The sequence below is a fragment of the Rhipicephalus microplus genome, chromosome 6 (genome assembly GCF_043290135.1).
Source record: "Rhipicephalus microplus isolate Deutch F79 chromosome 6, USDA_Rmic, whole genome shotgun sequence".
NCBI lineage: Eukaryota > Metazoa > Arthropoda > Arachnida > Ixodida > Ixodidae > Rhipicephalus > Rhipicephalus microplus.
In genome coordinates this window covers 91,909,779-91,923,029 of record NC_134705.1, presented here as the reverse complement: position 1 = coordinate 91,923,029, position 13,251 = coordinate 91,909,779, and the positions used below count along the sequence as shown (strand labels likewise).

Sequence of the window (13,251 nt, the reverse complement as noted above, 5' to 3'; positions counted from 1 at the left end):
GCGGCAGAGGTGATGACACGTATGCATGTCATCACCTCATTTTTTTTCTATGCTTTCATATTTGAAGAGCAAGCGTAGTTAGAAGCAGCTTTAATGTGGCTACAGACAACAGTGAAATATGGGCATCGTAAACTAACGAGACATATAAAGAGGGTTACCTTTCGCTGCCAATATTTCACTATGAATCCATACCAATTACCCCGCCTATCAACTCTTCTGCAGGCCGCATAACGTGTTGACAGGCTCTCGAGATTGAATTGGCGCGGGATTTATGTCTCACTATTCCTTGCTGGGAAGAAATAAAAGGCACCTGTTTCACGCCAAATCTTTGGTTAATTTAAGACTTCCTCCCCCTTTTATCTCACCGCAGGTGGTCCATCATCGATTTCGCCGGTACAAAAGATAGGAAGAACAAGAGAGAAGGTAGGGAGGTTAAGCAGGCACATGCCTGGTTTGCTACCCTACGCTGTGGGAATGGGAAAAGTGAAATATAAAGATGAGAGAGAGTGGAAAGAGAGCAAAAAATTGCCAGGAAATGGGCTGACGCGCATGCAGAAGGGTGGCCGTGCACGAAACATCAATTGGTGGGAACCTCAGGGTCAAGTCTTGACTTTGCTTCCAGGAACAAGTGAATAGGCCAATTTTCGCTCAAAACTGTTTTATTGCTGCACACAATGTTGTCCAGGGACAAACGTGACACGTACACATGATAAATGTTAAAGGGTGACGCTGAAGGCAAAAGAAGTTAAAAACATTTAAAACTGTAAAACGCATCACCACATGGGCACGCACACCATTTAATTTTAAAAAATATTCTAGCAAAAGAGACATTTCACAAAACAAGGACGTTAGCCGCTGAGAGGTGTGCACAAAGTTACAACCGCACCATAGTAAACCCGGTAAAGATGGAACGGGCGGTCTCGTTCCACTTGGAACACCCCTCGGAACGAGACACTGTGTTAGGATGTGGATGCTTGTACTTTGAATAGGAACATTGACACACGTGTGTTTTTTAACATGGTGCATCAGCCCAGTAAACTAGTTACCGGCACAAATACTAACCGCAAGTGAACACACTATGTACACAATTTGTCGTGTATCCCGGAGGTATTTGAGACACATCAAAAGAGGTTTACAATGGTCCTCTGTGCTGTTCAATACACGCACACGTTTGTGTAAAATGCATGTCACATAAAAGTGTACATGTGCAATACTGATGAGCCCTTGGAGCCTGCGAGGCCACCAATGTACAGACACTTTGAAATATAAGGATACTTCTTACATGTCAAGCGCGCAATAAATTAATGCGTATTTACAGATGAGCAGAGCTCAAAAATGACTAGAAAGAACCCGCAGACCACTCACATTTTGCATTGGTAGTCATTGAGATGCACTGACTCGTGCGCAACTCGAGGGGCGACTTAATGGAGGTAGCAGTAATCTGAGAGAAAATATTCGTTACGTTCGAGTGAATCTAGTAATTATTGCAGCGAAGGCGTAAAGTTAACACTGCCAGCGTTGCAAGCCATTCTTTTGCATTGGCAGAGATAACGAAATGCACACCTTAAACCCAACCCTGACATACTGTTAGTTAGGGGAGCTTTGATGGTGCAAGAACGACTAAGGCTACAATGCAACCTTCACGAGATGACGTTGTTTCCTTAGTGAATGCTGCATACGCTACGTGAACTAAGAAATCATGCCAGTCACACCTTGCAGCTCATTACAAATAGGGAGTAGTTATGGTTTATCTTTGCATGGCACATATGCGAGGGCGTGAACGGATCACTTCAACGAAGCATTCCATAGGTTATAACACGTGTTCCATTCACCAAGGAGACATCCTCTTATCAGCGCCACTTAGTTCCAAACCTCCAGTGGAGTGTACCAAACGGAACGCTAATTGTTTAACCCGCCTGAATTTCACTTGATCAATCTGTGTCTGTCTTCTGAAGGCCACCTGTGTACCTGTTACCCTTTGCTGCCACTGACTCAGGTTTTCATTTTTGTGCAAGCCCAGTCTAACAGGGAATGGTTGGACCATGTCATTTCAGGCCTCGTGAACACCCAGGTAAACTTTTAACGAGTCCTGAGGCTCAGAAAAGGGCTGATGCAGGCCTCTATAGCACTATGGGATTTAACTCAGTTCTCCATTAAGTGTGTGAGTAGTCTGAATTCATTGATGCGTTTGGAACCAATGTCCATCGACCCTGTGGGTGATATAATATGCGAGGTTCTGTTGTTCAAAGAGTACACTAGTAACTGTAGTCGGCATTTAGTAAAATGTTGCATACCTTAGACACCGTGGGCGTCGGGTGTGAACGACTGGCGGCAGCAACCTTCGTTCGCAATATAACTGCACGTTGTAATAAAACATGGAGCGCGAAAAATAAGATGCAACGTAAGTAAAAAAAAAATACACACGTGCACCACAAGGGCTCTCTCACGATTGAAAGTTTATTGCACGTGCGAAAAAGCCTATATAAAGAAGAAAAAAGACAACACACATATGAAGCACGTATATACAGAAATGGGCGCGCATCGCACGTGTCATAACGAGGCACAAAAAGCGAAACAACGTAGTAGCATATTCACAGTGAATTATTGTATGCAGTTGACTTCTCGTCTTGTGACGATTGTTTGATTTGGACAAATTACGGCGTTCTCCGTGACATGATGCGGCCCCAAAATTTGAAGAATGAATCACATTCGCACGACTGGTGATGCTTAGATGAAATGAGATGACATGATTCAATGAATTTCGATCGTCTCTGATGAGACGTTAGTACATCGACCAAAACGCATACAACAGAACGTGAAATGGCAATTCGGTTAACAACTCATGTACACAACAACCGAGAAATACAGTTGCCAAACATCTGACCGCATTTTTCTTTTCACGTGGAAGACCTCCATGACATTTTGTGCTCTATGAAACAAATTTGACTAAATTAATTTGTTGTGAGAAACGCAACACCTACACCATATTCCGTGTACGACAAGAATGATTAGTTCTTGAATTCTGTCAGTGAGGTCCCCAACACCAATTCATTGTTCTACTGTTAGTGAGACTAACCTTGTGTTCAGAAATTCCCATGGCACTAATAGTTATTATGTCTATTAGTATAAGTATGAATAAAAGTTTGCGTTGGTACGAAAGTTAGCAAGACGAATCAGTACTGCGTATTCTAAAGTCAAATGAGGCCAGTTTTGTTAAAAGGAAAGAGTAGATGATGGACGCCCGTGAGGGTTCGGCAAACCGATGCAGTGATATGCAGCATAGCCCGCCTTCTTGAGGCGATCAATTTGCAGCTGGAAACAATAGTGTTCAGCTTATGTGCGTAAGCCTTATCGAGTGGCGCGCGCATGTAAGCATGCTATCACAACTCCTCGTTTAAAAATATTCGAACGCACCAGCGCGAAGCTAAAACACCGGTATCGCTGAATAAAATTACAATTAAAAGACCCAGGAATCGGGCTCCGTAAAGTGAAACTTAAAAGCATGCATCGAGAAAAACTGCAAATTATCGGAGCAAGAATACAGCGACTGAATTCTCGATACCCATCTATTCTTTTTCAGGCACGTTTAAAATGTGGCCACTTATTTGCACAACGCGTGGCTTGTTAGTTATTTAGTCTGTATACGTATACTGATATTGGGAACTTTTCAGAGTGCAACGCAAGACAACGGGAGTCCGGCTTGTCCGCGCGCCCGAGGGGCATTATGGGACTGCTTGATGACGGCACTTTCTCATTTTTTTTCTTATTCGTTTTTTTTACTGTTTTTCTTAGTTTTTCTTAGTTTTTCTTTTTTTTGAGACTCGATCAAGGTGGAACATTACACCTGAAAGTGACTTTCTTTCGTATCTATAGTTTTTTTCTTTTTTTAGACTCGATCAAGGTGTGGCATCGCGGTGAACCTTGTACCCCCTTCCCCCCCCTCCTCCTTATGAAGAACGCGACGCATGCATATGAACGCTATGTCAAGAGGGTCTGTCGTCGCTTGATGACGTCAGCGTCGAGGGGACCAGTAACACCGTCCGACCTGCATCCTTTGGCTCCAGCCACCACGACTGGAGTCTTGCGTGACGGTAGCAGCGTTGGTGTTTGAGAGTACACATCACAACCCCCTACTGGTCTTGCAGGCTGGAGGCCATGCCCGAGCGCAGGGCTTGGCGCAGCAGCGACACCTCGGCGAGCGCCTTGGCGAGCTCGTACTGGAGGCGCGCGTTCTGGGTCTCGAGGTAGGCGGCTCTGATGGCGATCTCGTCTTCCTTGGCCCGACGAGCGTCCCGGGACCTCTTGGCAGCCTCGTTGTTCTTCTTGCGGCGTTCCCAGTACGCCTGGTCCTTCTGGCTGTCGGGCAGCTTGGACCGTTGCCGTCCGTTGCGAATGGGACCGCCGCCGTCGGCGGTGTCACCGTTCGGAGGCGAGAAGTCACCGCCGCCGTTCGCCACACCGTTGCATCCGTTCGTGCCAGCCTCGCCGTTGGGCTGCTTCGTCGACCCGTTGGTGGCAGTCGCCGTCGACGAGTTGCTGTTATCCGGCGAAGTGCGTTCGCCGTCGTCCCCGCTGTCCGGGCGTCGCGTCGTATTGCCGTTACCGAGCGACTGATGAGTGGATTCGGCGTCTGGCTGGCGCGTGGATGGTGTAGGAGAGGACTTGGTCTTGGACCGCCTGTGCGCGTCCTGGCGACCGTTCCTGGCACGTTCCGGCATATAGTGCTCGCGAAACGCCGCGAACTCTGGATCGAGTGACGGGTCGGCCATGGGGAATCCGGGTGTCATGGCCGGGGCTACCGACGGCAAGTACACGCCGGGAATGCCGCACACGCCCAAGCTGAGTGGTTCTCCGCGCTGGTACCTCTTGAAAGGTCGCTGGTACTTCGATGACGTGGGCGTGCTGCTGGATGGCGGGCTGGATCGGGTCGTCACTGGCGACATCAGCGACATGGACGGGAACGCCGCCTGCTGAGAGGGCGGCGGCCTGACCAGAGGAGGTGCCACCGTTGTATCGCACAGCCCGCTTAGCGTAGGCGATGGCATGGACGACACAAAAGGCATGAGGCCGAATCCGTTTGTATAGCCGTTCGTCACGAACGGGATTTCTGCGGATGACGGCGAAATGGACGCTGCAGTGGTGGCCGCCGTGGACGTGCTGGGTATGACCACGATTGGATTGGCATGGCGAACCTCGGGAGCAGTCCACGGCCTGGGCAGGTCACAAGTGATGACGTCCAAAGAGTCGTGTGTCTGAGGTGGTGACTTGTCAGCTTCAGAAAACGGCGGTGAAAAACGGCGGAAAGCCGCTTTGCTCTTGAAGGAGAAGTCCAGTGGTTGTTCGGTCGGTGGCTCGCGCTGCTGGTCGTTCGTGTCCGTGGGCCATCGGCTGTGACAGGAAGAGTTGCTGTCGGACGAGGGGCTGCCCTTGGCGGAGAATGTGTCTTCGTCGGCCCCGGGACTCTTCGAGCGGACGTGGTCGTTTTGATGCTCTCGCTCGTCGTGGCGGTCCATGCTGTCAATCACGCCTTGGGCCAGGTAGTAAGTCTGCGTCAAGAAAAAAAAATCAGAACGGATACGTTATTCTCGTGACCCTGCGTGCGTTTTCTTTTTAAATTTCATCAACCTGACAGCGCAGTGCAGTGAATGCAGATGCCGGCAAGGCATCGAAACAATGGTTCTATGGAAAACAAGTAAACAAGTATAAGACTGATGTAAGGGGCAAGAAAAAACTAGAGAGAAAAATGAACGCTCGTCCATGCACTACATCAGGCACCACCTATATTTAGAGGCTTTGCGTAGAGGATGCGGCTTCAGTGGAATAAGTGCTAGTAATAAATGCGACGCATCGTCTAGCGAAACATGGGCACATCGACCATTGCCATCCATCCACCCACTCACGTCTTAGCGCACTCATGGTCAGCTTCTTAAAAGGGGAAGTGATTTTAAGTGAAAAAAAAAGAAAAGTGAGCCCCGCAACTGTCTCTCAGAAAGAGGACATCTCAACAGTAGCTCACGAGGGTAGAGAAGGGATCAAAAGGATAGGATTAAAAGGTAAAGAGATAGAGAGAGGAAGGAGACAGCGAGGCGCAGGGACAGCGAGCGACGGAAGTAAAGAGAAGGAAAGATGGACACGGTTGCAGGAGTCCGAGGATGGGGCACCACTGGCGAGAGCTCTTGTAGGCGTCAGGAGATAGCGTATACAGGGCAAGTCCAGTAGGCCGAAGCTACGCTGTCGTCGAAGATCGGCGTCAGGAGATGGCGTAGGGCCAGCACACTCGACTAGAGCTACGCCGACGTCGGAGATCGCGAGGGCACAACCGGTCGGCACGAAATCCAGCGAGCGAGTCGTCTTTTTAAAGGGACACTAAAGTGTTACGATTACTTGGTTTAGACTGATAAAAAGTACTCTCAGAAGTCTAATATCAAAAGTGTAATCGCCATAAGCTTAATATTGAAGGAGAAAATCGAGGTTAGGTTCATTTTGAAATTTAGCACTGAAAACATCGAACGTGGCGTCAGCGAGTTCTATATGTATTTTTCGTATTTTCGCGACATTGGCTCAGGGAATCGTTTGAAGCTTCGTATGATAAGTGTGTACTTGGGACTCACAGATGACAATGTACCTCATTTTTACAGTTTATGAAACTACGTAGGATCCAACAGACGCCGTCAAAATCTTTCACACAAAGCCTGTTGTTGGGCTAGTCACATTGCAAGATATTTAGCGCAACCTTGTGCTCACTGAAACGGTTACGACGCGAGGACCGCAGATTTCGCGGTGAACCCACCGTCACGCTATCGATCGCGAGCAAGCCACCCCTCCTCCTTCAAAGCCTTTTCAGACGTTGCTCCCATTGGCAACCAGTCGCGACGAATCAGAATCGTGCCGCAACAGACCCCGCCGCCAATTGCGACACTCCCTTTGGCTTCTTTTTCTATTGTGTCGCAGCGTAAGCGCGGGGTGTCTGCGGGAAAGCATCTGGCAACTCTGAGCCGCCGTACAGGGAAGTCGTGCTGAAAAGAAAAATGTGAAACGGGGTGGAGTTTTACGTAACATCCCCGTCAGAGGAGAGATCCCCCCTCCTGGGCTGTTTGCGAAAGAGGCGTACCTTGCGATTGGTAGCCGCGAAAGCCACTCGCGGTGACGCAACCCACCCAACGATCCCCACCGTATATGCTCGTTCAGCATCCTTTCTCGGCGGGCGGGCTTTTCTCGGAGTGCGCGGTTTTAAATGAAGAAAACATGCGCTACAACTTCGGGGGAAAAAAAGACAGTTCCACCCCCAACCAATGCTGCCCCTCCCACTAAGAGTTTATTAAACGCTCCATCCAATAGCACTTACTCGTTCTTGTGACGTCAAGCACTGCTTAACGTTACAGGTGGTCAATTCTCCCGATAGACACGTTTGTGTTTGCTGGTTCTTATGTTGGAAACTTGAAAATTTCGATAAATATTGTCACGAAATTCCACATCGCTTCTTAGTCAAGAGCAGTGTTTTCAGCAGTAACGACTAACCTTTGCAACTCTATATGTATTACAATACGGACATCTCTATATACATAGTTGCCTTTAGCCGAGAAAGAGTGCTTACTCTTCGAGCAAAAACCAGAAAGCACGACTGCTTTTCAGAAGGGCAGGACCACCGCGGTTCTGTAGGTGGAGCATAACATTTTTGTTTTTTAGGTTGTAACCAAGTATAGGCGTTTAGCGTGGACGGTATAGTTACGTTTAGCGAGGATGGTTATAGGAGAGCAGGCCTTACGACGCATGTGAAAAAAAAAAGAAACACTGCTATGAACGAGTAAACATCGTGGAAGAACGTCAACCCTCTCAAAAGGCTCGGATGTTCGTGCGGCTGTTACACTTTTGATTGGTTGTGGTGAACCAATCGAAAGCCATCGTTAACGCCATGCATGTTCCCCACCCATGTCATCCACTCTATAAACGACGAGTGTCGGTTAGTGCACCCCGTGAAATTACTCGTTCATTAGCCTATTATATTGACGAATGTATGAATTCTTCACTCTGATAGTAATTTAGTTGAAGCGAAGAATTCTGCTGCTTACCGCGGTGGTGATTGTTTTTCAATGACAGAAGGATCATAAAAAGTTCCATATATCGATATATACAGGCATGTTGTGCTGCATGCAAGCCATGTTTGGTATCTAATAAGCCTTTACACCAGTGGTTGTGTATGCATAACGCATCGTACTACTTACCGCAGGAACATTAAAAAAAAGCGCCGCCATATCCACGAAGTGAAGGATGATGAGTGGGCGAAGCTCCGCAGGTAAACCTGATAAACCATGAATCCGCCGTAAATTTGGCCCACTCGTATTTATTACAACGCTCCCCCTAGCGAACGTCGCCGCACTAAATGGAACGATTGCCTTCCACCAATGACACGCGCCATATGTGACATCATTCCTATTTTATAACGTCTCGTATCTTTCATCAGCAACTGAAGTACCGCCGTCTAGTTTATAACATCTTGCATCTTTTCATCATCAGCTACAAGTACTGCCATCTTGTGAACACTGCAAGAACTAAACAAGAGGTGGCTACATACAAGAGACGCACAGCCCACGCCTTAAGGAGCTTCGCCCCTAAAAAATAAAGCGTTCAGGTGACAAAAACTGGAAATAAGCGCTGTGAACACGTTTACCGTGACCTATCGAGAACGTGAACTGAGCCGGTGGCGCCGTGGTGTGGGAGTGAACGAAACGAATTTGCGTGCAACGCCGACATATATGAGCGGAGCAGCGTCACGTCGTTATAGCGGTGCTTCGCAATGGGCAATGACGCGTATAAATTGCGGTGTGGTAAAGTGTACCAATGATTACGAGAACTCTGCACTCTGAACAAACTTCTGCCCTTACACTTTGCTAACTGGAGGCAGTCCTATCAACGCCCGGCGTCGAATATAGCCAAAACAAACTCATGCTAAGTATTCTTTTTTCGTCGTCACTAAGCGGGCACATTCGCATATGATGTGGGCAGAATTTGATTTGGCTGAAGTAACATTTAGTTTAAGTTTTTTTTTCGTCCTTTGCACGACTGCAGCTGCGTTGTTTGCATGCAGCAAATGCAGTAAAAATAACAGGTATACGTGAACTAAACCGGTGTGCCCCAGTTAAAGTTGTTCTTTACGTGTGTATTAATTATTTGAACTTTTTAAAAGACGATAGTCTTTCTTGGGGCCCTTCGACGCAAAAATTTTGGTCTGGCTATCGGTCTGTACATTTGTCTGTTTGTCCGCCCTTAACGGAATACCTAAATGGCACCAAAGTAACCAAACGGTACACCAAACGGCCGACCCCATTTGCAGCGCTCAGCAATATCCCTCATGATTCAGCGTTCATACTTGTGTAATTGTCCAATAAAAAGCAAATATTGCGCTTATCTGAGGCACCATAACAGCACGTCAATATTCTGTACGTGTGTCTCTTACTAGAAAAAGCATACACGAGTAATTATAAAAACCGTAGCGTTCATCACGTTGCGCTGGCCAGGCAACGATTGCACGAAAAAGCAAATGTTACCAACGCTTTGCTAAGACGACACGGTGGTGGCACCTGCCCGTCACCTTGCGTTCTACACCTTATCACCTCCGAGACGGGCGCGCGGGCTTCGTTTCCAAGATAACTGCCAGATAGCGCTCATGTCTCATGTGTGACGTGACTTCGTGCACTCGTTCGCCTCCATGCACTGCCAGCTCGAGGCGCTCCCACACAGCGCCTCCAGAATATAATTCACCAATTTTCTTGCGCAGAACATCAAATAAACGTTTCGTTCACTGTCTCCAGACGCAAGACTATCGTCTTTCGACGACATGTGCAGTGTAACATGCACATACGCCGTCTCTAGACGCAAGACTATCGTCTTTCGACGACATTTGCAGTGTGACATGCACATACGGGGCCTATTTTCTTCTAGTTAGAACAGAAAGCATTGAACAAAAACATGGTAATCCTAGGCAAAAGACAGCTAGTTTAAAAAAAAATCTTATTTTCTTTAGAGAACATTACCGGCAGTAACCATACAACCAAAGTGAATAATCCGTCGCATGAGCAACATTGCACCACCAGATAGCCTGAACGAATAACGGATAGTCATAGTATAGGATCAGTCGATCAATGAAAAGGTTACGTCGCCAGAAGAGAACGAAAAAAAAAAAAAGACTTGAGCTCCTTATTCTCTCGCGCGCCCTTTCCCGGCTTTGCGGCACAATTGTCCACGTGACGTCAGGAAGAAATAAGCTGGCGATTGGTCGATATACGAGAGAAAGCTGTACCCTGCATTGCCATGCAGTCGCATGTCCGGTCGGACGTGCTTCGCGGGGCTATCATGCGTGATAAATTTCTCTTCGCTTTCTGCGTTTGCGCAGGACGAGATTGCGTGAAGTCGAAGCGAAGAGTGCGAAATCTTTACGGGCTCAATGCTGGCCGCGTTTTATGAAGCAAAAAGTGGTGAGGAGGAGATAGCGTTTGTAGGGAAGGGTAGCGAAGGCAAAAAAGAAGCGCTGTCTCGACTTTGAACTCGTGTAGGTCAGGGGCCCTTTAAAATCGAATGTGAACATCCGGCGATGCATTATACGGGGGCGATGAAAGCTTTCAAGACCCTGTGGTTTGGAAGTTCCATTTAGCACTACACGGCTTCACACACGCCAGCGTCGACGTGAGCCAGGAGGTATACCTATAATGCTGCCATCACTGAGAAATATTAGCGTCATGACTTTTTTGTAGCCGATGTGTCGTACGACGAATGCATGCCTCGTAATTACAAATGTCTGGATCTAACCAGATCTATTCCGAAAATCACTGAAAGCTTACTTGCTTCCACTAAAGCGGTAAAAGTCACAAAATAACAACAACCTTCACAGACCTTTATATTCACATGGTAACTTTCGTGCAGGGGTACGCAGCGCAAATTTTTTCGAGGGGAAGGGGGGCACCTCCTCGAAATGGTGAGTTTTCTCTCTGTGTATGACGGGGAAGAAACTATTCGAAGAGGGGCGGGGGGGGGGGGGCACCCTTTGGCAACGCCACTGGTTTTGCGGGGTCACTTTTATTGTGTTACATAATCGTATACAAACATATGCCCGTTCAAAAGAAGGTAGTCGATCATAAACCTATACAGCTCTATGACAGTCCTTCGTTATTTAGCCATTTCTTGCTGTTGTAACACTCCCGAAAATCCCAAATAATAGTCGCAGTGTTTTTTTTACTTTCTTGCTCACGTAACGTGCACAGTAAAGGAGACAAATTTTGCTACAGGTCATCGAAATCGGAAATTTCCAACTGCGTCGAAGACGGCGGGAAATAGGCATGCACCGACCAATCGTTATAAACAAAAAGACGTTTACTTGTGAACAAGGCCGCCGCATCGAATAAAACGTTGTTTTTGTTTTACCAATCGGTCAGTGATGGTAACTTGCCGCATTGAATTAGCCATAGAAGATAGGTTTCCGTCACCCCCCGATTCCACTCGAAGAACACACGTTCGAAATCAATTTTTCAGACTCGGCACTAGGCTCATTGCCATCTCTCCTGGTTATACCGGGGACAAAAAATTAGTAATGCTTGCACCTTGTCTGCATGGTATCGAAGTCGTCAACCTTTGTCATCAAAAATTTATTAATACTAATAGATGTTTCCCGTCCCAAAACAACCATGATTATGAGAGACGCCGCAGTGGAGGGCCCCGGAAATTTCGACCACCCGTGGTCCTTTATCGTGCACCGGCAGCACAGCATACACGGGCCTCTAGCATTTCGCCAATGCAACGGCCGAGATCGAATCCGCGAACTTAAGGTCAGCGGCCGAGCAGCAAACTACTGCTCCACCACGGCGGACGCAAGGCTGCTTCTCAGCAGAGAGAGCTTCTTCTCAAATTATATGGACATTCACAGACACGACACGGATGTCCAAACTCTGTAGAGACACAAACTCGCGCTAAAGCCGAGCCTTCGCACCACCTGTACAGGCACGTCAACGTTCGCATAGCGTTTGCGTGAAGCTTACGCACCGAAGTTTTTGCGGTTGGCCTAAACGGCCTCGCTGTTCAAATAACTGTAGAAGCGACGCAAAAATTCAAACTGTTTCCGCGAACGCTATAGCGCGCACAACTGCGACAAAAGTAAAACCTTTCGACGAGAGACCGGTGAGAAAAGCCGAAGCAAAAAGTTGGGTTCCGTATACCACTAACCTTGTTTGAGCAGTAGAAATAGCGTGTAGGGTACTGTATACGTAGGCTTCTGCGGCGCGGCTTCACGAATCAAAGGCTCCTGAAAGCTGAGCGATATCGTTCAGACGGTAATCACCACGGCCTTCACTAGCTGAAATTACACATGCGCTCGTCAGGTGACGTATACAGTAATGTCCACTGTCGTTATCAAGCGTTACGTTGGTTTTTAGAGGTTATCGCTCGCTGTCCTGATCACACCGTGGAAGATGACACCGCGAAAGCTATAGAAATTGCCGAGCATGCAGAGCTGACGATTCACCTGCGGGTCGGTTGCGCACCTGCGTTTGACCCAGTCGAAGCTGCGGGTTCAGCGGTCTTTGTTGCCGTACGGCTATCGCCTGAGACTTCGTATTATATAGGTGAGGGTATACCATGGCATTCGCTAACGTTTCCATTTCTATTCTCTCTCCCGTTGCTCTACGGAAGATAATCTACGCAGATGTGCGCCAGACGATGGCATTGCGCTGTCACTTCGCCGACTTGGACAGACGAATTAAGGCCTGAAACGTTGTAGTGCGTGGGTTTTTATCATGGCGCCGCGCCCTCTCCTTATAGAGGTAGCGCAGGACTACGTATCTACATAGGGCTGCTCTCTATGGCGAGTGTGCGGCTCCACGCACTGACGCGCTGCAGCGCGTCGGGGACGCTAGCGTTCGAAGCGTTCAAAGGTCTCGGCGTCCATGACAAAAAAGAAAACATCGATTTGTGATACAGTGGTGCCCTCTCTTGACAAACTTTGGTAGTGAGTTGGAATGTAGCGCCGTCTTTCGATCTATATTAGTATCTTGATAGTGGCGCCACGACATGACAGGCCTGTCCCCTAAGTGCTCGGCGCTGAATAGCTCTGGCACGATTCACCCAGCGGCCGTGGCTGTGAGAACGTGAACGCACAACATGGTGCAGATACGCTCGCTCGATTGGGTGAACAGTCAATCGGCTTAGAGTGACAGCGGTTCGTACAACGTAGCCTCTCATATATGAATGAAATTCCTTGAATTAAAC

General features: G+C 47.9%; 1 protein-coding gene across 3 annotated transcripts in view; it reads right to left on the bottom strand.

Moving 5' to 3' along the window:
* Window positions 1-641: 641 nt before the first annotated feature.
* The window catches only part of LOC119168540 (uncharacterized), a 129,977-nt gene continuing 117,367 nt past the window's right edge, over window positions 642-13,251 (bottom strand). For 2 of the 3 annotated variants that reach the window (XM_037419940.2, XM_075866189.1), the window contains one exon: window positions 642-5,546. In XM_037419940.2, the coding sequence (XP_037275837.2) occupies window positions 4,131-5,546 (1,416 nt within the window). In that variant the 3' untranslated portion in view covers window positions 642-4,130. Of the gene's footprint in view, window positions 5,547-12,210; window positions 12,324-13,251 lie in introns of those variants that run through there. The other variant, XM_075866190.1, reaches the window with a different exon arrangement.